Source organism: Canis lupus, chromosome 15, assembly GCF_003254725.2.
Source record: "Canis lupus dingo isolate Sandy chromosome 15, ASM325472v2, whole genome shotgun sequence".
Classification (NCBI taxonomy): Eukaryota; Metazoa; Chordata; class Mammalia; order Carnivora; family Canidae; genus Canis; species Canis lupus.
In genome coordinates this window covers 47841437-47866823 of record NC_064257.1, presented here as the reverse complement: position 1 = coordinate 47866823, position 25387 = coordinate 47841437, and the positions used below count along the sequence as shown (strand labels likewise).

Sequence of the window (25387 nt, the reverse complement as noted above, 5' to 3'; positions counted from 1 at the left end):
ATCACCATTTACCAAGATGGGGCAGTCTATGGGAGGAACAGATTTGACTCTTATGACCAAAAATTCAGCTTTAGTCATATAAAGTCTGAGATGTCTGATAGACTTCTAGGTGGAGGTATTGAACAGAAAGTTGGTATCTGAGTTTTGGAGTTCATGGAAGAGGAATAGGCTCAGATACCACTTTGGGATACCTCAGCTTATAGACAGTATTTAATGCCTGAAGGCTACATGATATGGCCATAGGAGTGAGTTAAGAAGCCCAAAAACTAAGCCCTGGAGTATTTAGAGGTTAGATAAATGAGAAACTAGCAAAGTTGTCTGAGAAAGGAGCAGCTAGTGGAGGAATTAAAAACAGAAGCAAACAAATCCCCAAAAGGAGACCTGGCTTGCTGAAAATTGAGTGAAGAGAGTGTTTCAAGAAGGGAGTAATTGATAACTGTGTCAAATTGTGCTTATAGATCAAGTAAAATGAGGACTGAAAATTGACTGGGGATTAGCAATGTGAAGGTCAGTGATGGCCTCAATACCCACTGTTTACTTTAGTAGAGTGGTCAATTCAAGAGAGAAATTAGAAAAGTATGAGAACTATTTCAAGGAATTATATTATAAAGGAAACACAGAAGCTGAGTGCTTGTGGCGGGGAGGTGAGTTTGGGAGACAGTAGTGTTTTTATTTACTTGTTTTTTTTAGATGAGAGATGACATTTCTGATGAGAACATTCAAGAGGAGAGGGAAAAATTATAATAAAGGAAGGAGAAGGGAATCGCTGAGGCAATGTCCTTGGGAAGGTGAGAATGGAGAACTATTGGATAAGTAGAGAAGTTGGCCTTACATTGGAAAGTGGTTATTTTCACCTGCAATAAGCAAAGGGCACGGAGTGTATGGGTATAGATGTTGCCAGGAGGGTAGCTTTGGTGTTGTCTTTGATTGCTTTTGATTTTTTTTTAATGATTTTGTTTATTTATGAAAGACACAGAGAGAGAGAGAGGCAGAGACACAGGCAGAGGGAGAAGCAGGTTCCACGCAGAAAGCCTGATGTGGGACTCAATCCTGGGATTCAGGGATCATGCCCTGAGCTGAAGGCAGATGCTCAACCACTGAGCCACCCAGGTGTCCCAGATTGCTTTTGTTTTCTCAGTGAAATTAAAAGCAAAGTTATCAGCTGAAAGTAAGGTCAAGGGAAGTTTTGAAAGTTTGAGGTGAGAGTAGAAAATGTGAAATAGAGAAGGGAGAGTGAATGGAATAAGGAGTTGTACTGGGATTACTGGATACATTAGCCTCCTTGGGTTCTTGTTCGTGAATGTGAAATGGGGCCAATCATGTTTTCAATTTCTCCTCTCACATCAGTCATGCTAGATGCAAATATCATGGATTAGGTGGAGACTTTGATTCAGGTAGGGTTTTGTGTTTACTCAGATGAAGATGACAAAGTATGCGAGACGAAATCTCGGAGAGTCTGTGAGAAAGAATGAACATAGGGATAGACTTTGGAATTTCAGCTGGTTAAGGTATGAAGGGAGCAAGGAAGCATCAGTGAATGCTGTTGGGTCCTGGTAGGATCCAAAAATTGTTGTCAATAGAGAATAACCTGAAAAAAAAATAAATTGGTGATTGAAGAGTCAGATGCTTCAAATGGAGGTCATCAAGCAGTCATGATTGGTAATGAGGGGGACCAGGATGTGAATGGGGACACGGTGGAAGGCTCCTTGAAGGTAGACAGTGGTTTCTTTCAACTTTCTATGACCCATACCGCCTGACAGATACTTAATAAACATTTCTGAAGAATTCAGAGAAAAAATTGACTATAAGCTTGGAGATGAAAGTAAGTCATTCTCCGTCAAATTTTAATTAGCAACTGTGCTTGTCCTTATACATTTGTGGGGTGCACAGGAGAAAGACCCCTGCAGACTAGCTCAAATAAAGGCAATTTATTTCAAGTTTCAGACCTCGCTATACAGCTGGGCCTCCTGAGAACTGAGAGTCCAGCACAAAGTGAGGTGCACACTCTGTTGAGTTCTGCTTGGTCTCTCTTCCTGCTTCTCCTGGTGGAACTGCTCTCCTCTGCTTTTCTTCACAGATAAGTCTCTTCTCCTTCTCATCATACACACAGACCAACATGGTTGCCTCATGGCCTAAGTCCATGTGAACTTTTCCTTTGCACTACATATCTAACTCATTTTCTTAAAGCTGGTATTTCTGGGTGAGAGATATGATAGGCCTAGGTTGGGTTAGGTGATCCCAAAGCCACAGTCAGGACAGAAGTGATGGTGGTAAGATACCATTATAGCCATTTAGGCTGAACCTCTTAGTAAAAACGGTATACGAGAGAGAGGTCTGGGCGACACGGGCTTCATGGGATGGACAACCCCAAACAAGTCATCTTTGTGTGAGGAAGGGGATTGGGTAGAAAAAAGCAGACTTGTCTGTATTAAGCAAAAAAATTCTTGCAGTTGTAAGAATATTTTTTAAGCTACTGGAATTTTTTTTTTTTAATTTTTATTTATTTATGATAGTCACACAGAGAGAGAGAGAGGCAGAGACACAGGCAGAGGGAGAAGCAGGCTCCATGCACCAGGAGCCCGACATGGGATTCGATCCCAGGTCTCCAGGATCGTGCCCTGGGGCAAAGGCAGGCACCAAACCGCTGCGCCACCCAGGGATCCCAAGCTACTGGAATTTTATCTTTGGTTTTCGCAGAAGTTCAGTAGAAGCTAATCCTATTATTTACTTAATATTGGCTATTTTGCTAGTTCCCATGAGTACTAGCAAGCCTTGGCCAGTGAATATCTTTATAAACTTCTTTCCCTTTCTTCTGATAAGGCCATTTATTTATGCCTTGACCTAGTCAGTTAACTTGTACCAGAATATACCAGGATAAGTTATTTTTCAGGCCTACCAGTTTTAAAATAAAACAGAAGTCTTTCTTCATAACTTTCCTACTGCAGAGGGGTTGAGTAAGCAGGCTGTGTAAGGAGGACTGGGCAGTAGCTTCACAACACATCAACAGTGTTCCAAGATGAGTGGATATAGTTTTTAATTATCATTTTAGAGGGGTGTCAGGTCCTCCTCCAGACTATGTAGCCCCAGGAACATCTCCCAACAGACTGGTTTGCCCACTACTGCTCTGTATATTCCCTGCTAGAAAGGAAGCCTTTAGTGGGCAGAAGGGGCAGCCTTCTCCATCTTGTTTGCATTTATGTCCTCAGTGCCAGAACAGCAGAATGATGTTCACATTCAGAAGCTGAAAGGGAGTCTCTACATGTTTGTTGGAAAATGGAATGATGGGTGTGAGTGAGTGTGTGTGTAAATTGCCAACCAGCTTAGGCAAGCCTGAGGGTTTTTCAAACGATCCCATGTTACCATTGAGCGGATACTTCTGTCACGAGGTTCTGATCCCTGTGTTATACCTTCGGAAGCCCTAACGTGTATGTGTGTGTGTTTGTGAAGCGTGACAGTCGCTGTACAGAATAGAGAGATGGATCCTAATCACTGTCCGGTGTGAAACAGCTGTTGCCTGAGCTATTCAGTGCCCAAGGCAGTTATTCATTTCTCTGGTCTGCATGGATGCTTCCAAAATGATTCTGTCTCAGCATGTGTGTTCTGGCATTCCCTCTGAACACTGGGAAACCTGGAGCCAAGGATCTATTAGTGCCTGAAGTGTAGAATGTGTGACATTGATCATCTCCTCTTGGAGCTGGCACTGCTCTGAAACAGCCTGAGAACCAGGGGAACAAGTCTGCTGCCAAATCCATCTGGTTTTGATCCCATTGCACTTAATGAATCAAAACATTATTTTAGAGACACTTTATTATTTTTTTAACTATTCCAGAAGTCCAGTGAGTACTCTGACCATACTTAGGATGGATCTAAGAAGTGTTCCATGCCGTCACTGTAGAGACGTTCATGAAGACATATAATGTGTTATCATCACATATTTAATAGGTGCTCCTAAGTATTTCAATGTGGGTAAGTCAATGGCAGTTTCTACTTAAGTTCTTGGTTTCCAGCTACACCAACCCACTAAGCATTGCCTTTAAGTAGCATTTTAAAAACAGACCGAGATATGCGGTTGTAGCACTGTAAATAAATGACCTTTGCCTTTTTATTTCTCAGTGAAAGTTTGGAAATCTCTATCTCTACAAGCTGATTTTTGGTTTTAAGAAACGGAAAATGTTTCTACCATTCTTCTATTGGAAACCAATTAATGGAGGATAGGACAGAGGAGCTAAAAAATAGCACGTATTGAACAACTACTACTTATTAGACACTGTACTAAGCTATGTATTATCCAAAGTCTTGCAAGATAGGCATGCCATTAGTTGCATTCCTAGATAAGAAAACAGGCTCGGAGAGACATGCCCAAGCTGCTGTCATGGATAGAAATGTCAGAACTAAGATTCTGACTCTAAAGTTGGCACTCTTGCCACTTTTACACGTGTGCTACATCCTTTTTCTCAGCAGCGTGAGGGGCAATTTAGGCTATTCAGAGGAACAAGTGTCTCCCAAGTGCTCTGGGAGTGTGGGAGCAGTGCTAACTCTCCTCCTAATTTATTGTATACCTCGAGTAAGTCACTTTTCTCTGTATCTCAGTTTGTCTCATAAAACGGATCTAATCTTTGCTGCTTTGGAGGGCTATTCTATTTTCATGCAGAGCTATGATCTTTCAAAAGATGGGTGACATTTAAAGTGCCCAAACTCATCTTAGATAATAATGAAAACGATGCCATTGTCATTTATGTCCTGTAGCAATCAAAGGCTTTCCTGGTTCTTCCAAAGATGTTCCCAAGGGGCAGCATCGTTTTTAATAGGACTCACAGAGGCATCCTGTAGATGAAGACAAAGAATGCCAGGCAGTGACCACGAGGTAACTCAGCACTGATTATATGGATCCGTAATGAAATATTCCAGTACTGCTGCTGCATTCACCTTCCTGTCTGACCAAAGCCGCAGAGACCTGATGCATTTGAGAAATTTCACCAGGAAAAGAAATGACAATGGGGAGGGGGGCGGTATTGTGCAATGTATTGGAGAGCTCAAGAAATCCCAGGAAATGAATCAATTTTTGCTAGTAAAAATGAAAAAAAAAAAAACAGCTATTTTAAAGGTTAAGATATTAGCTTTGGGATGAGCTTTGGCAGTTTCTTTTTTTCTTTTGTGAAAATGGTGACTGTTTCTACATCTACTCAGAAAATCCTTTTTGACAATACCACATTCATTAATAGAAAGCACAGATGGATTCCTTGAGTGGGAGGACCAGCAAGAATATGGGGAAGGATTGACTGTCTCTGTAAAAGAGGTAAGGGCGTGATTACTTTGCTGGGCCAACAATAATGAATGGCCCCAAATGGCTATAAAGGTGTTCTTAATGTCCCTAGACAGTTTCATAGGTAAAATTGTTATGTAAGTAGTTAGAAGTTAGCAATGACACTGTAATGTTTATAATTCTAGGACCCAGCACTAGAACTATCAGGCATATATATCTTTGCCTGGTTTTTAAATGAAGTCTGATTTTACTTTATTTTTAAAGATTTTATTTATTTATTCATGAGAGACACACAGAGAGAGGAGAGACACAGGCAGAGGGAGAGGCAGGCTCCATGCAGGGAGTCTGATGCGGGACTCAATCCCAGGTCTCCAGGATCAGGCCCTGGGCTGAAGGCAGTGCTAAACTGCTGAGCCACCCGGGCTGCCCTGAAGTCTGATTTTAATTTGTACATAGTGCCTTTGTCTGGTTTAAGAAACAGAAAATCACGATAGCTGAAATCCCAGTTTGCTCAAATCTGCCTTTTGCAGTTGATTTTATTTACTTATGGACATAATTACGTTTAGAAAAAGGTTTATGTTATCAGCAGTAAAATCAAATGAGTGTATACTTTTTCTAATTTATTTCCTACAGAAATTTTATTTTTATTTTGTTAACATTTTTCTTTTTATTTGTTTACTTTAGAGAGGGTGGGGAAGGACAGAAGGAGAGGGAGAGAGAGAATCTTAAGCAAGCCCCACACCCAGTTTGGATCGTGACATGGGGCTGGATCTCATGACACTGAGATCATGACCCGAGCTGCAGTCAAGAGTTGGAGCTTAACCAACTGAGCCACCCAGGCCACCCCTATTCCCTACAGAAATTTTAATTGTCCGGGTCTATAGATTTGGTCTCTTTTCTCTTGACAAAGGAATGTTTTTCAAGTCTTGATTTTCACTGTTAACTAGAAGTTGCACTCTTTTTGTGGTCGGATTTCAAATTTTATTCTCTTAAACCTAGAGTGAATTTCACATCTTCCTAGATTTGTCCCTGTGTTTGCAGCCCTGATATAAACATCCTGTCCATGAGGAAATCTTTGCACTGCTTAAAGGAGCAACTTCTGTGGTTGGAGAAGGTGGGACAAGAAGGCCTCACAGCTGTGGTTCTGTACTCCGAAAGTAGTCCAGAGTGATGGTCTGCACATGGCTGATAATGGGAGTCTAACCTGTGTGTGCCTGGGAAAGAATCTGAGAATCAGAAAGAAAATAAAAAATCAAGGTCTGGTTCTTTCTCTTTTTAAATTTATTTTTATTTTTATTTTTTTAATTTAATTTTTTAAAGATTTTATTTATTTATTCATGAGAGATACAGAGAGAGAGAGAGAGAGAGAGAGAAAGGCAGAGACGGGCAGAGGGAGAAGCAGGCTCCATGCAGGGAGCCTGACGTGGGACTCGATCCCGGGACTCCAGGATCAGGCCCTGGGCTGAAGGTGGCGCTAAACCGCTGAGCCACCTGGGCTGCCCAATCTCTCTCTCTCTTTTTTTAAAAAATATTTTATTTAATTCAATTTTCCAACATATAGTATAACACCCAGTGCCCATCCCAAGTGCCCTCCTTAGTGCCAGTCACCCAGTTACCCCATCCCTTCACCCTCCTCCTTTTCTGCAACCCTTTGTTTGTTTCCTGGAGTTAGGAGTCTGGTTCTCTTGCTGCATGGTCCTGGCCATATTATTTCACACATTGCATCCTTAGTTTCCATTCTGTTAAATGGTGGTGATAAAAATGAGCACTGACTAGATTGCTGTGAGAATCAAATAAGATTTCTGTGTGAAAACATAAACTATAAAATACTAGGCATGTTATTAAAGGCTCATTGAAGGACTCATATAGGGAAAGAACATATACGCTGATGTAGAAGAGCCGATGGCTGACTTATCATTGCAGAGGAATTACAAAGCATTTTTGCAAAAAGAAAATTTTCTTGGAAATATGAATGGGTTGGCTGTGTTCCCTCTCTTCCTTTAATTCCCCTCAGTCAATGGATCATATTAAAACATTACACTTGGTAGGAAATCTAAAGCTTAGTATGATACATTTACCTGCTGCTTATTGGAAAACTAATGTTCTAGTTTTACGTAAATGTGTTCAAGCTATGTTGGTGCCAAGCTACATTGGTGCCCAAGTGTATCATCTAGTTGTAGAGTTTCGTGTATCATGTGGTTTTCAAGAGTTAATAAAACGTTAACTACTTAATAAACTGCTAGGGAGCAACTGTGACAAATGTTGTTGGCATCAAATGTACTGGGAAATAGGGTTTTTAGCAGAAATGTCTTAATTAGGATTGGGGCCAGGTTCCATCCTCTCTTTCACCTTGGTTTCTGCTTCTGCAACGAGTTGCAAAACTGGTCAGCTTTACAGCCTAGAGCCTCGTGATTGGCTGCAAATGAGTCAGAATCCTGTTCTGTCTGGTGGTTTAATACCATTGGCAAGGCTGTGTAGATAAACAACAAAAAGACTGCCAAATCCATTTGAGGACAAACAGCGTATCATGGTTTGGCGCGCATCCTTTGTCCTTTCACATAGACTTAGGCACAGGAAAAATATGACTCCTACTGCAAGGTGAGAAAGTATGTCAAGGTGTTTGAAATATTTTACCTAAAACAAGTAATGGTATAAAATGTGAGGGAAGCTAAGAGCTGGTGAGAAAACAAAGAAAGAAATAATCATTTACAAGTAACTGTTTACCTCACTTGAAAATGATCCTAATCAGGAATTTGCATTTCTTTAAAGCCTTTTTGTTAGTGATAATATCCCTATCCCTATTTCTCAAAAGGCAATTATCACATAAAATGGCTTATAATAGAAGTGTTATTGCTTTCCTGGCGTTCAGCATGTAAGATTTTTATTGGTATACTTGTCTCTTTTTTTTTTTTTTCTAAGCACCTGCAATTATATTTACATTGTGACAAAATATAGTAGAGGTGGCACTTAAATCTCTAAGTTCCTGTCTACAATCCTGAGCAATTTTATGGTCTTTTCAGCTATGCCTATTTTCTGTAACAATTTCAAGTGCAATTAAGGCACAGAAATATCATTTGTAAAGTTTCCACAAAGAGAATATATTTTGGGTATTGGTGCTAGATAACATTACAATAACTTGCTCTATAATTAGCGTAACAGCTCTAGGATAAGCTCAGGATCAGACCCTTAGTAGTGACGCTATAAGATCTTTGCTTTGAGGGCAGGAAAAATGTTGACCAACGAAAGAAAAAAGGAGGTGAGGTGCTGGCGTTTGTCATCAGTGCTGTTGAGTGGTTGCCAGGACGGGATGTTGATGGTAACGCAGTGAATTCCTAACAGATGACAATTTGTGAGAACCAGGAAGAAGGAAGGTCACAAACACCACATGAATTCTCTTCCTGGTTCTAGATTGGAATATAGGACTCTTTATTCTCCTAAGAATAGTCAACAAACTTACCTCAGGTTTCTACTAAGAAAAAGAAATGAAATGCATGAAGGGCCTAATTTGCATTCATCCAGCAATCATGCATTTACTGAGCATCTACACGGAGTCTCTGAAAGGTCTGAGATGTCCCCCTATTGACAAGCTAAAAAGGTAGCCTGAGCCTGCTGCAGTTCCATGGACACAGGCGGGAGATGGAATCAGGACCTGTCAGAGACAAGGACTTTGTTACTAATGGTGCAGCACGCAGGCTGAGCTTCATGCCCGTGGCACTGCCCAGTTGCCCCCCAAGTCCCATGGCGGCCACACGGAGGGCTCAGATGGATGTTGTCCATGTGGTGGGTTTGTGTTACAGCTGACAGATGTGACCTTGGGCGAACCTATGGCTTTTAGAGAAAGTGTGCTCTCGCCCTGGGAAGAGGCATTACCCCCTCAAGGTTGGCTTGCTGCAAACACAACCCTGAGAAATAGTCTGGGTAAACAGCAAAGAACTGTTAGAATCTGGCATTCTTGGCACCTACTACAATTATCAGGGGGGTTTAGGACCCATGGTGTCTTGCCTCTTCTAACCCTTAGGAACTTGAGACAATTATCTTACAAACAATATGTGTCTATTGTAACATGCATAAATTCTGTGCACGTATATTTGTAGTTTCAAAGCATTATATTCTCTCTTTTTAGCAAATAAGCAATTTGAGGCTCAATGTGTTTAAATAAGAAGCTAAAGTCACAAATAAATGGCACAGCAGGGGCTATAACACAGTGTTTTTTAATTCATAGCCTAATGTTACTACCATTAGACTACTTTGGATTACTGCGAAAGAATTTTCAGGCTATGTTGGCTCCATGTTTTAGTGAGGACTTTTCCATTATTTTATTTACTGCTGTGTACATTGCAGGAAATGACTACTCTTTTTGTTCATCTATTGCTGCATTTTGATTTTATCAGGCTAGAATGTTCCTCCATCTTTTTCTCCCGTTAGCCTAGATAAATCTATTTCTAAAGGCCTGTAGCTTCCCCAAAGTTCTAGGAAATAAGGTCAAAACAATGAAATTGACTGTTCATAGAATTGCAGAATTGCAGAGATAAAATGTACATCAGATGCAATTTAGTCTAACCACCCTACCTCCATTTTATGAGTAAGAAGGCAGAGGTCCAGAGAGCCCCAGTGAATTGCCACTCAAGGTCAAAGGTCTTATTAGTGGTAAACAGAAGAGCTGAACTCAAGTTTTTTTTGTATTTAAAATGCAGTGTTTTTGTCAATGCACCACACTGTATCCTGAGTGAAAAAGAATTCAAGGATATTGGTCGAAGCTTAGTGCCTTCTCATTATGCGTTTTGAAGTTCTGTTTGGTAACAGTAGTACTTCTGTTTTTCATGTACAGGGAAATCATCTCAGGTATTGAAATGACAACATAATTATAATTCCTTTAAATCATGGGTTACAAACTTAAATGCTCTTCTAAGATCAGCAGGTAACTGTGAAATAGCCTGTGTGATCAATGGGAGGAATGGAGTCTACGGCAAGCTAGAGAAAGCACACCCATCCAGACACACTCGGATTCAACATCTTGAACGTTGTATACCCCCTGTACCCCAGGGTATGTTTGCTTCTGGATTTGACCCTCCAGCTACCATTTTATAACACCTGACTTGAATAACATTGTTTTAAATGATTTGCTGTATCTTTAGATGTGATCTTGTCACAGGCTTTTAGAGCTGTATAAGGTATTGTCAGCTGCTGTGGCTCATCATTATGCTGAAAGAAACAAAAGAGGTTCAGTGACTTTATTGACTCAAATCAATAAAGCTTGTTTGTCACACCAACTGCGACTAGAACCAAATTTCTAAGACTCCTAGTCCAGTGTTCTTTCTATTTCATCTTGAAACATTTTTTAAAAAAGTTTTATTTACTTATTTGAGAATGAGAAAGAGAGAATGAGGAAGAGAGAGAGTAGGGGGAGGAGCAGAGCGTGGAGCCCAACACTGGGCTTCATCCCATCACCTTGAGGTCATGATCTGAGCTCGAAACAAGAGTTGAACGCTTAACGGACTGAGTCACCCAGGTTTCCCATCTTCAAATGCTTTTTTAAAAAGAGTATTCAGTTTTGTAATAAAAGTGATAAGACAATCAGATTTAACATGGAGCAATACATTTTGCAGATAACCTCTCATGAATCAATCAATAATTATTGGGTGTATCACCCCAGGCCCATGCTAAGTGACATGAAGCGTACTAAAACATACCAGATCTTTGTTTTTTCATTTCTATCTTCTCTGTTGGGAAAGTCAAAACTACTGTTACAGAATAAGTGATTGTTAGGATCTTTGGCACTGACTTTAAGAAAACTTCAGAGAGGGAGATTCACTGGGGAATTGAAAGCTTTAACTCTCTGTATTCTAACAATTGTCTTTAGTAGCATATTTAAGAGAACCCCCCATCAGGGGCGCCTGGGTGGCTCAGAGGTTGAGCCACTGCCTTTGGCTTAAGGCGTGAGTCTGGAGATGTGGAATCGAGTCCCATGTCGGGTTCCCTGCATGGAGCCTGCTTCTCCCTCTGCCTGTGCTCTGCCTCTTTCTCTGTGTCTCTCATGAATAAATAAATAATATCTTTAAAAAAAATAAGAGAACCCCCATTGATAGCCAAAGGAATATTATGATATTTGCTAGGGGATGACAATACCAGAATTAAGTGTGTGCATGTGTATGTAGGAAAGAAATATTGAATTGGAATCTGTGCTATTCATTCTTCATGGTAAACCACAGTTTCTGACCATCGGTATCTTAAATATTTTGTTGGCCCCTGGCCTAAAATTTGTGGCAAGTGTTGACATAGATATAAAAAGTATACCAACTTAAGAGGAGCTGAAGTGGAGAGAGATATCTACCTTCTGATTGAGGTATTATGAGAAATACCAGTTTTGAAAAATAAACTCTCCCTGTATGTTTTCACCAATGTTTGAGTTCTGTTTTCATACTGTGTGATGCTCTTGTCTGGCTTACCTTAACAGTTTTATTCTGCTAGGGATTCCTCTCCTGTGCCTTTTTTTTTTTGCATCTTGGTTGGCATCCTTAGCAGATTTGTTGCTTGTGCCTTTTTCTTTCCCTCCGTTTCAGACGCTCAGTCTTACTGCTCTATCTGCAGAACTCTCCCTTCTTAGGTACTTTGAAATTAATCCTGATCTGGGGGCAGGGAACAAACTTTTTCTGTAAAAGTTGAGATAGTACAACTCTTTGGCTTTGTGGCCCAGATGGTGCCTGTCATAACTGACTGATCTCTGCTTTTGTAGCACAAAAGTGGCCATAAACAGCAGGTAAACATGTGGGTGTGGCTGTGTTGCAATAAAACTTTATAGAAATAGGTGATGGGCTAAATTTGGTCCTGGCCATGATTTGCCAATCCCTACTCCAATCTGTTTATGCTGTAATAATGGGGAGTGCTTACTCCAAAGATTGAGCAAGATAATATCCGATAGTAGAGGAAGAAGCTCCTGTTTATGTTTTTCTGTATCTTATGATTAAAATGTCTATTTTTGTTTGTTTTATAATGTACATATGTTAATAAAATTGAATATGAATGTAATTTATAGATAAAAGAACTTAACATATATTGGAACCCCTGCTCAAAAAATTTTGTACTGGGACCCCTGGGTGTCTCAGCAGTTGAGCATCTGCCTTTAGCTCAGGATTTAATCCTGGGATCCTGGGATTGAGTCTTGCATCAGGATCCCTCTGGGGAGCTTGCTTCTAGCTCTGCGTGTGTCTCTGCCTCTCTGTCTGTATCTCTCATGAATAAATAAAATAAAATCTTAAAAAAAATTTGTACTGATAGTAGAGTGCAAAAAAGAGACATCTACTCCAACTTTGCTTGTTCTTCACAAACACCATGCATTTGGGATATGCCTCTATTTTGCTTATACAACAAGAAAGGCATTGTTAGTATAAGGAGCGGTATGTGGAGTTGTGAAATAGAGGAAGGGTTCTAGAGAATGTTAGGATCTTATGAATTTTCTCTCTTATATTCTAACATTTTAATCAGAACTGCCTCAGCTATTCAATAGTTAATTAATCTGATTTTCCCATTAATAGTACTCATTTTCTCCTTAGCAGTCTCAAGAATACCCTGAATTATTATTTCATAAATATTGTTAAAATGACCTCTTATTCTGTATAAGGAGTTCTCTAGTTTTTTTTTTAAGATTTTATTTATTTATTCATGAGACACATACACACACACAGAGAGAAAGAGAGAGAGAGAGAGAGAGAGAGGCAGAGACACAGGCAGAGGGAGAAGCAGGCTCCATGCAGGGAGCCCGACGTGGGATTCGATCCCGGGACTCCAGGATCACGCCCTGGGCTGAAGGCGGCGCTAAACCGCTGAGCCACCCAGGGATCCCTGTTCTCTAGTTTTGATGATGGTTCAGACCATATATTTTATCACTTTTGTTAACTTCACAGCATCTGACAGAAAGTTCGATACACAAAAGCAACATGTTTATAGCTGAAGTGCAAAACAAAATATAACTGACTGAAAATCCTATCAGTCTCTTTAGAGACCATAGTTAGAGGCCTTGGCCTATTGTCTCAACTAATACTTGTCTATCCTTTCTTAGGAAGTTGTGATAGTTAACAAACTTCTGGCACTTTGTGGTATTTTGTGATCTATTTATTCTACATCTCCCCACCTAGTTCTAAACATGCCAACGGGAAATGTTAATTTTAACATGAATTGCAATTGGTTTATTGTGAGAATATTTTTGTTAATATCATGAGGCTCTTTGATACAATGTCAGTACTTTGGGGCAATGGTAAATCCAGGATCAGAATATCCAATATAGGAAGGTAAGAGAAATGACCAATCAAAACCTCTTAAACATTAACTGTTGCTTTCTAGTAGCCTGCTTTTATCTAATAAAATAATAAATTGTACCTTTTCAGTTTTGTTGCTGCTGCTGCTATGCATTTATTTGTGGATGCATTTAGAGGAAAAGTTGCAAATGTAAAATATAATAAATACAGACAGTTTTGCATGTTTAGTGTGGCCTTGCCAAGTTGGAGCTTAGTTTAAGTTGGGAACATGAAGAAGGTCGTGATAGGATTGTGCGGTGATCAGCTTTTCTTGTGCCCATTGTCCATTTTGTGGAGATTGGCTTTAACTCTGCATACCCAGTTTCAGGATTACCCTGGATTCCTGTTGGAACATTTGAATCTAGAATAGACCCCATTGACCTTTTGTAGTGCTGGCAACATGTCAGTATTGTTAGTCATCTGTTGTTTTTCTGTTAAGGACCATATGGAAAAGTTACTTTTACTTTCTAGCAATTAATTTATAATCTTTCAGATAGCCACATTATAGGTATAATCTCCTTTTTCCTATGAGGGAAAAATATCTTTTAAACAGTATTCAGAGCCTGCCTACATGTGTCATGACTTGAGTTTCCATCTGTATTTGCTTATTTCTCTCTTTTGCTTTCTTCTCATGCTTACCAGGCTTTCAGATTCTATTTGTAATGAAACAAACCAGACGCTTAAACTGGAGGAGGCGTCTTGTGTGGTTGGAAAGACAAAGACAGGAAGAGGACATACCTTTTCTTAGTGCTTGATTTGTTCTCTCATGTTTGATACTTCTAGATACTTCTCTTGTGTGAAAAGCTTCCTTTTTGTGTCTTAACATGTTTATTATTTGTTTGTTTAATTTTGTGATTGGCAACTAGACAGGTTATGTTAATAAAAATATCTATGTGGTATTTGGGTGGTCACATGCCAAAGTGCTGTAAGGTATATATAAAATAAGGGAGTCTTCAGTAAGAGTGTATAGGCAGAAATAGGAAGTCATCAAGTGTGTTAGTGCTTTGCAAAAATTGATAGGAAAATGCCTATGGATCAGTCTTAACACATGTATATTTATGGCAGATATGTCATTCTATCTTTGTTTAAATAGATTGACTTTAGCATGGAAACATGTGTCAAGATATAAACATAGAAATTCACTCAATGTTTATACTGGATTAGATCAGGTGACTGGATTGAGGATATGGGGTTTGTTATGTTAAAGCATATGGGCAAGTTGTAGGCTAGAAAAAAATGTATGGATATATGGTGTTTTCGATTTCCTTCTAATTATAGAATCTTATCTGCATCAATAAAAGTTTATATTTAACTTTGTAGGAAGTGTGTGTGGTGAGCAAAATAATTGTATGCACCCATGCATCTGTGAAGCACAAATTAGATTTTGATAAAAAGTAAATTGATTCTTGATAAAGTTCTGAATGTTAATGGGACAAACATTCCCATCTGACTCTAACCATTTTCTATTCTTGCAGTATCTTTTTCAGTGATATAGGCTGGCTTTTTTTTTTTTTTTTTTGGCACCTACATATAGCAAATAACTGTGAAACATTTCAAACCTCAAAGTGACACTAAAACTGTGAAGTATGAAATGGAAGTGCCAGAGCGTGTGAGACACATTGCATAGCACTGCTCAGTAATTCAGTGTGTGCATGCAAGAGAAATGACAACACCATTGCAAGATGCAACATGATCAATGCTACAAAAATTAATAAATAAAGCGATCTCCATTTGCAAACATTCCCTAATGCCTCAAAGTTACCACCTTCTATATTTAGCAGCCCTGCCCGAGTGATTACACCCTTCTCACCCCAAGAATATCTGCTGGGGGAAGTAAGATTATAAATGAATATCCTCCTTGCCATGTCAAGGTTACTACATTATGATTAAGGCCTGTAGTAGTTTGGGTTTCTCCATGAATGCTTGTATTTTTTTTTTTCCTAGCGTGCGAATTTAACCTTACATTGGATTGTTTTTATATCTGTCTCCTACTCCTGATGATTATTCCCTGTTCAGGTTTCTTCAGACAGTGTTCTAGGTAGGGTGAAATAGGATCTTTGAGTCCTCAAAATCGAATTCAGGGCCTATGCTACAGTGTCCTTATGTATTTACTTGCTTCTGAGGCTCAGTTTGTGAATTTTTATGGCTCACTTTTTGGAAACATGCTCAGAGGGATTGGGGGTTATTAGCGAAGTCTCCTTTATTCTCCAAGTTAGACACAGTGGGAAGGAAAGATGAGTTCCCCCTGGTGATGTCCTTAGTGGTACAGGAGTCCTGTTAGGTAAGCAAATGCTTGGGGAATTGATGTTTTGTTTCTGTGAAAAGCAGAAGAGACAATACAAACATTGATGACAGCAGCAACAGATCCCTATTTCCTGATGCTTATAAACTCAGTGCTTTCTGTGCAGATAGTTTACAATTTATTTAACGCGTTAGAGTCTAATTTATAATGCTCGGGTGTGTCATTTCCTAATTTTAAGAGAGGTTAAGTGGCTTACCCGGGGCCAGTGGGGAACAGCCGCCTCAGGCTGTTGACTCACATGCCTGTCCCTGTGCTGTTCCCTTTAAGTATCTCACACTCTCTGGTATGATGCATTTCCTGAAGGGGGAGTTTTTAACATATTTTCAAAAACTCTTGCGAGATATTGGAACAGAATGATTAGTCCTGAAGAGTTCAGTAGGTGCCCAGCAGTAAGGTAAAGGAGAATAGTGCTGAGGTTTTCAAAACCAAACCCAAAGATGGACTTTGTTGCAGAGTGAGGAGGGAGCATGGGGAACAGGTACGAAAGGTGGTGACCTGAGAGAGCTGGATAGAACACTCACACATCTGCAACCTAGTTCTTTACTTCAATGTGGATTACTTGTGAAGGAAAGGAGTGTGTCAACCCTGCTCTTGTTTCTTTATTTTTTTTAAAGATTTTATTTATTTATTCATCACACACACACACACACACACACACACACACACACACAGAAGCAGAGACGCAGGCAGAGGGAGAAGTAGGCTCCCTGTCGGGAGCCTGATGCGGGACTTGATCCCAGGACCCTGAGATCATAACCTGAGCCAAAGGCAGATGCTCAACCACTGAGCCACCCAGGCATCCCAAGTTTAATATCTTTCTTTATCTACCTATCTACCCACCCGTCCATCTCTTCACCCATACATCCACCTGTCCATCCACATCTATCTGTCTTGATAAGAATTGTGAGATTTCTGGATCAGAGACAGAATTAATTACTCAGAGAACACCTTGCCTCACTTTCCCCATGCTTCATGTACAGTGGAGTTAGTACCACAGAAGACAAACTCTGAGATTATGAATCTTGGAGCTTATCTGGGGGCACGTTTGCCCTTCCTTCCCTGGAGAGAGGGCGGGGAGTGCAAGACGACAAGCAAGTGCACAGGTGCTTTATAAATGTTAAGTAAATCCACTCTGGGAGAAGGAGGTGAAATGAAGGACCCTATATCTATTACTCTTTGGAATGTAAATAAATGGCTGGAGGAGAGGTGCCTCTAAATCTCTCCTGAGCCTCTATCTTTAACATCCATGGCTTGTTTGCCATTCAAGCATCCTTTAACCCAGGTGCAAGAATTTGTTGCTCAGAAAGCCCTGACAGTGCACAAATGTAAAAATATTCATGGAGAATTATCTCCTGACACCTGTTTTAATTTTGTTTAAGAGAAAGATCAAGATGGGCTGACTGGGGATATACACCAGTCTTTTTCCATCAGTTGGACCAGAGCCCAGAAAGCCTGGGCAAAGGTTCGGGTTTGCAAGAGTCATTTTAATTGGAGCCACCTCTTTGGTTTTTGTTGTTTTTTTTAGTCATTTGTTTTATTTTTTTGTAGGACAGGGTGGCCCAAGAAGATTAATATAAACACATTTCTTCTGGATATTTTTAAAAAGCCTTTGGCAATGATATTTACTTGGTAGAGACACAGCTATTTCACTAGGGGATATCCGGCATTATTTCGCTTTTGGGGGAAGAGTGTATGCCACCTGATTTGCCAAAGGCTTAATGAGTACTGTTGTATTTTATGACTAGATAAGAGAGAAATGAATTCTTGATAGAAAAGTTTTAGGTATAAGAATATTTATTTAGCATAATACGACTTTGTGTTTGTTTTCAATATTTGTGCTATTACTAAAAGTTTATGTTGATATAATTTTTGGTAGCACTTTATTTTACAGCATAGGTAGCCCCTATTTTATAACGTTCTCTGTCTGCCTCCTCCCCTGTATGGATTGTAATCAATGTCATGTTATTATAACCATTACCACTGCTAATTTTATTGAGCATACACTATGTACCAGGCATCATGCTCAGTATTTTGTATGTATTATTCACCAATTCTCATGGTAACCTGTTGTCATCATAACATTTTTACAAATGAAGAAAATGAACTGAGACATGATATAACTTCCTGAGGCTCATACTGGTGATGAGTTCAAATTTATATTCCTTCAAGTTTCTTTGCCATCTTAACTACTTCTCTGTGTGATCCCTGATAAACACAGCATACCCACCTAGAGGATGGAATTCAGATTCTTAAAATATCATATCAGTTAACTTAATAGTTTGTTCCTAGTAGGTATTGGATTGGTTATTTTTGAGTAAACTGTCCTAAACTTTATTAGAGTTGTATAATCTCTGTCTTCTTTTTCATTACTATTACATATATTTTTAGATTTCTGAAAATATTTATTTGTTGTTTTAGTACATTTTGCACAATTTTATACACTGAGGTGTCACAGTGGAATTACAGTGTACTGACAAAACATGTACTAATTTCCAGTATTATTCCTGTCATAGAGAATTTTACATTTTCTTGCATTTAATTCAATCTGCTCTTGGTTCTTTGCTGAGTTTTGTTTGTTCATTCAGTATTTACTGAGTACCTAACACATGCTAGGCCAGGCACTTGGGTATTTGTTTAATAAATGAATGAATGATTATCTTTACTGTGAGGTTAATAGAATATAGACTTTTGGAAAGTAGTTATGACATTTTCCCCGTTTCTTATAACCTCTATGGGCTCTGGCACATGGCTGAAGGAGATGGTCTGTTACCATTTATTAGTTGAATGATATTATATTGAGGATAATAATACAGGAGGGTGGAGTACAAAAATATACAGTGAAATCTGAAGTACTCAGACAACTTGTCTAGCATATTTCCCTTATTGACTAAAAATTCATATCTGTACCTAGTAAATGCATTGAAAATTATTTCATTTATTCAATTAATATTTTTTAAAGGTTTTATTTATGAGAGAGAGCACGAGAGAGAGATTGAGAGAGAGAGGAGAGAGGTTGAGTGGAGGAGGGGCAAAGGGAGAAGCAGACTCCCCACTGAGCAGGGATCCTGACTCAGGGCTCCATCCCAGAACCTCAGGATCATGACTTGAGCCACCTAGGCACCCCTGTCCAATTAATATTTATTGATCTTCTGACTTATAATGCTATGTGTGAGTTAGAAAGGGGATAAATTGTTTCCATTTATTAATAGCTCATAACATAACAGAAAAAATTCATTCATTCATTCATTCATTCATTCATTATTTATTAAACATCTATTATGTGCCAGCCACTCTTCTTGACACCTATGGTATAGTTGTGAAACTGGAGCTTACAGTTGGCTGGGGGAGGATTGGCAAAAAGCATACAAGCAGGTAAGATAATCACAAAACACAAAGATTACAATGAAGGAAATAGAGTGATTATAATAGACTGTAGGGACACATTTAGATGCAAATGTCATGAAGGCAGCTCTGAGGAACATGTATTTGATCTGGTATCTCAAGGACAGGAAGACTAGTAGTGTGCTGGTAAACTGGTGCTCTGGAAAAAAAAAAAAAAAAGCCCCATTTAACATGTCCTGACTTTCATGGTGTAAATATTCCCACTGTGGCTAATTTCAGGCTACCAAGGGTTTAACATCGAGATTGCAAAAATTTCTGAAAATTTAACAATTAACCATTGAAAGCTCATACGAGTCTGCTGCAGCACATTACTAGTAGCGATATGAAGAGAAATCCAAGCAGTTAAAAAGCCTTGAGAGGGGACAGGAATTGACTTATTGAAAGGAATGGTTTCCTGAAAGGGAACCACTGGGGATGTAGAGTGATGGTAAAGAAAATAAGGATAGTGATGTAAAATCATGTGAGAGAAATGACCAGAAATCAGATCATGTACGGCCCTGTAGGTAATGGCAATGAACAGATTTTTGTTTTAAGAATGGTGGAAAGTGATTGGATGGTTTTAAGGCAAGAGTTATGATAAGATTTCCATTTTAACAAGATATGTTAACCTTTATGTGTAAAGTAAAGTCATAGAGGCTAGAGGGAAGTAAGTAGACTAACCAGAAAGCTATTTTTCAGTCCAGGCAAAAGATAATGTTGGCTTAGATTGGTTTACTGTTCAACACATATTCACTCTCTTCCTCTTCCACCTTGGAAGAGTATGCTTCCCTAACCCACTGTGAGATGGCTCTGTGCTTGCTTTGGCCAACAGAAGGTAAGAAGACATGATGCAAGCAATATCTTTAAATGTATTAGTGGTTTAACTTGTCTTTTATACTCCTCAATCTGCCATGAAAAGACTGTGCCCCAGGCTATCATGATGCACCCTCTAGCCTGGCCCATCTAAGCCAGCTGACTCAGCTGCTCCAGCCAATTTGAGGAACTGTGAGCAAGAAAGCTCTAAATTTATAATCCACTAGTTTTTGGTTTGTTTTATAATGCAGCATCATGGTGGCAATTGTCATGGTATTAATGAAATTGGAGAAAAATGGGCAAATGTGAGATATATCTCAGTGATAGGTAATAACTTTCTGATTTAAGTGGGCGGCTGTATGATGATATCATTTACAGACATGAGAAATACAAGAAAGAACAGTTTGGGAGAGAAAATCAAAAATTCTGTTAAATATATTTGAGATATTTATTACATGCAAGTTTGCATGTAAGACAATTGTATACATTGAGTGAAATTCTGAGCACAGGTATGGTATACTGAATAAAGTTTTAGCCATTTGTATGTGGATATAATTTGTCTAAGGAGTTGGATGAAGTCTTCTAAGGAACAAGTGAAGTTAACATAAAAGGGCTTATGATAGAGGCCCAAGGCACTCCATTTTCTAGAGATTTGATAAAAGAGGATGAGTCTGCAAAGGAGATTGAAAATGAGCAACCTGGTGGTTATCATAAGAGTAAAACCAGAAGAAAGTGTCACGTAATCCCTTTATGAGATAGTCATCATTGCCATTGTGTACTGCTGAAGGCCCAGTAAGAAGCAGACAGATTTATCCAGGGGGCATGATAACGAGGAAATAATTGTGTCCTTGATACAGTGACTGTGCAAACAGTATTGGGAGTGGACCAGAGGGTAAGTGGGGTGAGGAAGCACAAACAGTACGTGTAGATGGTTAGTTTAAACATTTTCCTATAAAGCAAAGAGAAGGTTTAGTTTGTTTTGTTTTTAAATGATAGCTGTGAAGATGACTGCATTGGAGGTAATCAGAGTTAAAGCCTTTTATTTCACCTTGGTCAACTTGTTTACCCACCCCATTTACTGTTTATCTCAAATCTTTGCCACTGTCTTGAAGACTTCTTCTATACTTGTACACTAAACTTCTATATCACTTTTCCAGTAAATGACATCGCCTCCTATTTCATGAGAAAATTAAAGTCTTGGTGGTGAACTCTCCAGAAACTTATTCATAGCTACCTAAAACCTTATCTACCTACTTTTAGAAGAAAATACCTATTTTTTTTTCTAGATTATGTCTAAATTCTATCCCATCCCTTCCATTCTTGCAGGGAACTTACCTCATTTATTACATATAATAGCTGTAATATGTAATATTGTAATATGTAATAGATGTTTCTTTATTTTATGTCTCTACTTTCTCCTTTCCTATAATATGTAAGCATCCTAAAGTCTCCCCATCTTAAAAGTGTATCGACACTAAAATATTCTTTTAAACTTATGTCCCTGTGATGGTCATTTCATCCCTCTCCTCCCCTTCAAACTATACTTTTTAAAAGGAGAATCTACATTTACTATCTCCAATAACTTTATTCCTTCAAAGCAGTGAAATCTTGCTTCCATTTCCATCTTTCCCTTTAACTGTCCACCAATAGCCTCATAATTACAAAAGCTAAAGGATATATTTCATTCTTGTCTTAAATTTATGAGATAAAGGAAATAGATTTTCATAACACTGCAATTGGAATTATTCAATTATTTGCATAATTAATTATTTAGTTAATTGAATTCCCTAGGATATAGGCTTCATAATCCCCACATTATATCCTGCTTCCCTGGTGCCTAGAAGACTGCCTGTCACATTAGAGGCATTTGGTAAATATTTGTTGAATGAATGATTGAATAAGTGGATGTTGGATAAAAACACGTTCCCTGTCCTCAAGAGACCATGAAAGAGTTCACAATCTAGGGAGGAACTGGCATTCTATATAACACACATGTGCTAGAAATTCCAACAGTAGAAAATCATATGACATCCACCAGCCCACACACTAGAATGTGAAATGTCAGTAAATTGCAATCTGTCATTCTTGACTAATGAATCTGTCTATAAATTTGCAACATTAAGTTTAAAATTGTATTACAATTCATATGAAATTGAATATAATTTCAATAGTGGGTCTTAAAAAGAGAGAAGGGTGAAAAAAGCATTTTGTTATCACTCAATATACAAAATCTGAAATCTCATTTTTTGAATGAATAGGATCTGGATTCAACCTGTGTGAAACTCTTAAGTATCATTAAGTCTTTGTGTTGAAGAGGCCTTATTATTGTTCTAGCCCAACTATTTTCATTATATAAAATTCCTTAATTGATATTTTCTGGAAAGTTCCTGTCCAGTCTCTACCAGGAAACACCTGTTATGGGGAGCACATTCCTTTTACAGTACCCAATTTCTGAATTATTAAAGCTCTAAATCAAGAAAAACTAATTCCTAGTAACTTCCATTGATCTAGCTTAACTGTTTAAGATTGGCTGCTTTTGGCCACCTGAATTAGAGCTCCTGGGTCTGTTTGTTTGTTTGTTTTTATAGAAGAAGAAGAAATAGAGAGTCTGTATGAAAGTTTGGAGGGAAGTAGGGATCAGTTGAAGGAACAATGTGTAGCGTCTATCATATCTGAGAAAAAAGTTGAAATAAATGAATCCTTGACATTGGCAAACATAAATTAGTAATATTAAAAATTTTAGGTAACTGAATAAGAGATGTTAAATATTTTACTTATTGATTCATAACAAGTGTTTGATGAATGTGTGGAATATTCTAATGAAATGCTGAAAGGATTCAAAGGGAATAAATTCAGTCCACGTCATTACAGAGTTTGCAGACTAATAATGAGGAGGTGGGCCAAGTAAACAATGAGTGTTGCAAATTTGTTTCAGTGTTAAGATAAATCAAAGATCTGAGTCTTGAAATATGAATATCAGGCATTCCTTCATTAAACACGTTTTTGTAGAGCACTTGAGAATACAAAATGAAAAAAAAACCCCACAAAAAATTCAGTACAACAAATCTAAACTTAGGGCAGAGTCCAACTTCTGTTCCTGCTAGTTTCTGCATATTTCTGGTAGTTCAAGGCTACCATTGGACCTTGCATGGGCAAGGAAGGCACACAAATAAGTATCGCGCTTGCAAGATGGAAGTCAGGTCAGAGACTCCCCAAATCTGAGTCTCCTTAAAAGGTGATACTGTCAATGAAAGACTAAACAAGGATTAAAAAACCTTCCTTTGTAAGAAGAAAATGGCAAGAAACTTAACTATCTCAGCCTTGGCTCTGATAGAAGAAAATATAAAAAATTTCTTCTTATGATTTATGACTACAAACAAGCTCAACTGTGATGGAATCAAAATGCATATTGCCAGTATCTCATAAATCCCTAAATGAGAGAGTAGTTCAGTGTTATTATGAATTGAAAGTTCAAAGTTGCCTGGAGGAAAAGCAAATGATTTCTTGAGGAATCAATCTTAATCCCAGGTTGCAAATAATTTCCATCCTATGGAATATGAATTTGCAATTAAAAAAATTTTTTAAATACATGAAGAAATTAGTCACTCTGGTGAGAAATTTAGTACTCCAGTTTCCCCAAAATGAAATTAGACTTACAAAGACCATAGATAATAGAATTGTCAGATACAGGATAGAGAATAAGTATGTTTAAAATGTTAAAAAATGAAGTATAAAAATATGAATGAACTAAAGATAATAAAAGTGTTCAGGAAGATTTTATAAAGCAGTTAAGGAACTTCTAGAAATAAATATATAATAACAAATAGGAAAGTTAATAAATTTTTAAATACAGATTTAACAGAGCTAAAGATAGAATTAGCAAACTAGAATGAGTCTCTTAAGAAATTTACAAAAAGAATTACAAAGAGATGGACAATATGAAAGATTAAAAGCTCTAGGGAGTATATTGAGAACTTATAACAAAATTGTAATCCAAATTTTCTAATAAACACTAGAGATTGGGGAGAATGATAATTATGGAAGCGATTATGACCACTACTCCTTGGAGATATAATTTCTGGTCTGGGATAGGGAAAGGAAAAAGTGAGCCTGGAACTGTTACTTTCGCAGAAAGGAACAAATGTTCAAAGACTAATGAAGATATGTTGAAGTAGTACAGGAACAGACTGGCTGATTTTGGTATTATGAGCATCAAAAAGAATAATGGTGGGAGTAGATTATAACACACTAAGTAAAAAAAAAAAAAAAAAAAGGATGTGTCCCAAAAAGGAGGAGAAAGAAAAAGAGGAAAATCTCTCCTTTACAGATTAATGTTGGTTTATAAATATAGAAGAAAACAAACAATTATTTTTTAAAAAGCATTATTTTGCAATTACTGCTGTAATGACTGTTATGAGAGTTATTAGTGGGTGCTGAAAGATGATTGGGGAACAGCCAAAGTATTAGCCAGAAATTGTTTAGTAATTGCAAAGGGAAAAACATATGTTTATAATGGAAATATTTGACAGTTGCCACCTTACTCAAATAATCAAATTTATAACACCTTTTGTTGTGATATAATAGGAAGGATATCATACCACTTCAGTTCTATTCCTGTCAAAAATACTTAATTTTAATCTAGTCATAAAGAAGCAGTGGGAAGAATTCAGATTGCCTTCAAGAATGTTAAGAAAGATGAAAAAGTGTAGGAGGAATGTTTTAGGTCAGTGATGTCCTTTTGAAAGATAATACAATTTAAAATTTTCTGGTGGCCACATTAAAAAAAGCTAAAGGGAAACAAGTGAAATTAATTTCAGTGATATATTTTATTTAATTCAATATATGAAAATACTATTAAACAATTAATATAATATTTTAATTAGATATATTACATTTTTGTAGTAAATCTTAGAAATTCAGAGTGTATTTATACATATAATATTGTATAGTGAATGTGTAGGATATGTACTTGTTCTTAGGAGCTATGTGATTAAATATTTAAAGGTGAAATGTTATACTGTTTGTAGCTTACTTTCAAATGGTCCAGCAAAAAATAAATTATTTATATTCATATATGTATGCACATATACATGTATGTGTGTGCATAGGCATATTAGCAGTTATTAAGTTTGATTTAAACAACTACATTAAAAAGTTTAATTTATTAGATGAATGTAGAACAATGAGAGGATATAAATTTTCAGACAAATATGGAACATTATTGACTGAACAAAATTGACTACATACTGCCAATAAACTTCAAAGAATTTGGAATTGTATATTATGTTCTCTGACTACAGTGAAATTACATTTAAAAACAATGACAATGATAATTCA

At 37.8% G+C, this 25387-nt stretch overlaps 1 protein-coding gene across 7 annotated transcripts in view; it reads left to right on the top strand.

Annotated features, from left to right (window-relative positions):
- The window catches only part of IQCM (IQ motif containing M), a 429271-nt gene that overhangs the window by 83862 nt on the left and 320022 nt on the right, over positions 1 to 25387 (top strand). Inside the window, exon 2 of one of the 7 annotated variants that reach the window (XM_025439273.3) lies at positions 6285 to 6520. The exons of the other annotated variants lie outside the window; for them this stretch is intronic. Coding sequence (XP_025295058.3) covers positions 6445 to 6520 — 76 coding nt within the window. The 5' untranslated portion in view covers positions 6285 to 6444. The remainder of the gene's footprint in view (positions 1 to 6284; positions 6521 to 25387) is intronic. 7 annotated transcript variants of the gene reach the window in all.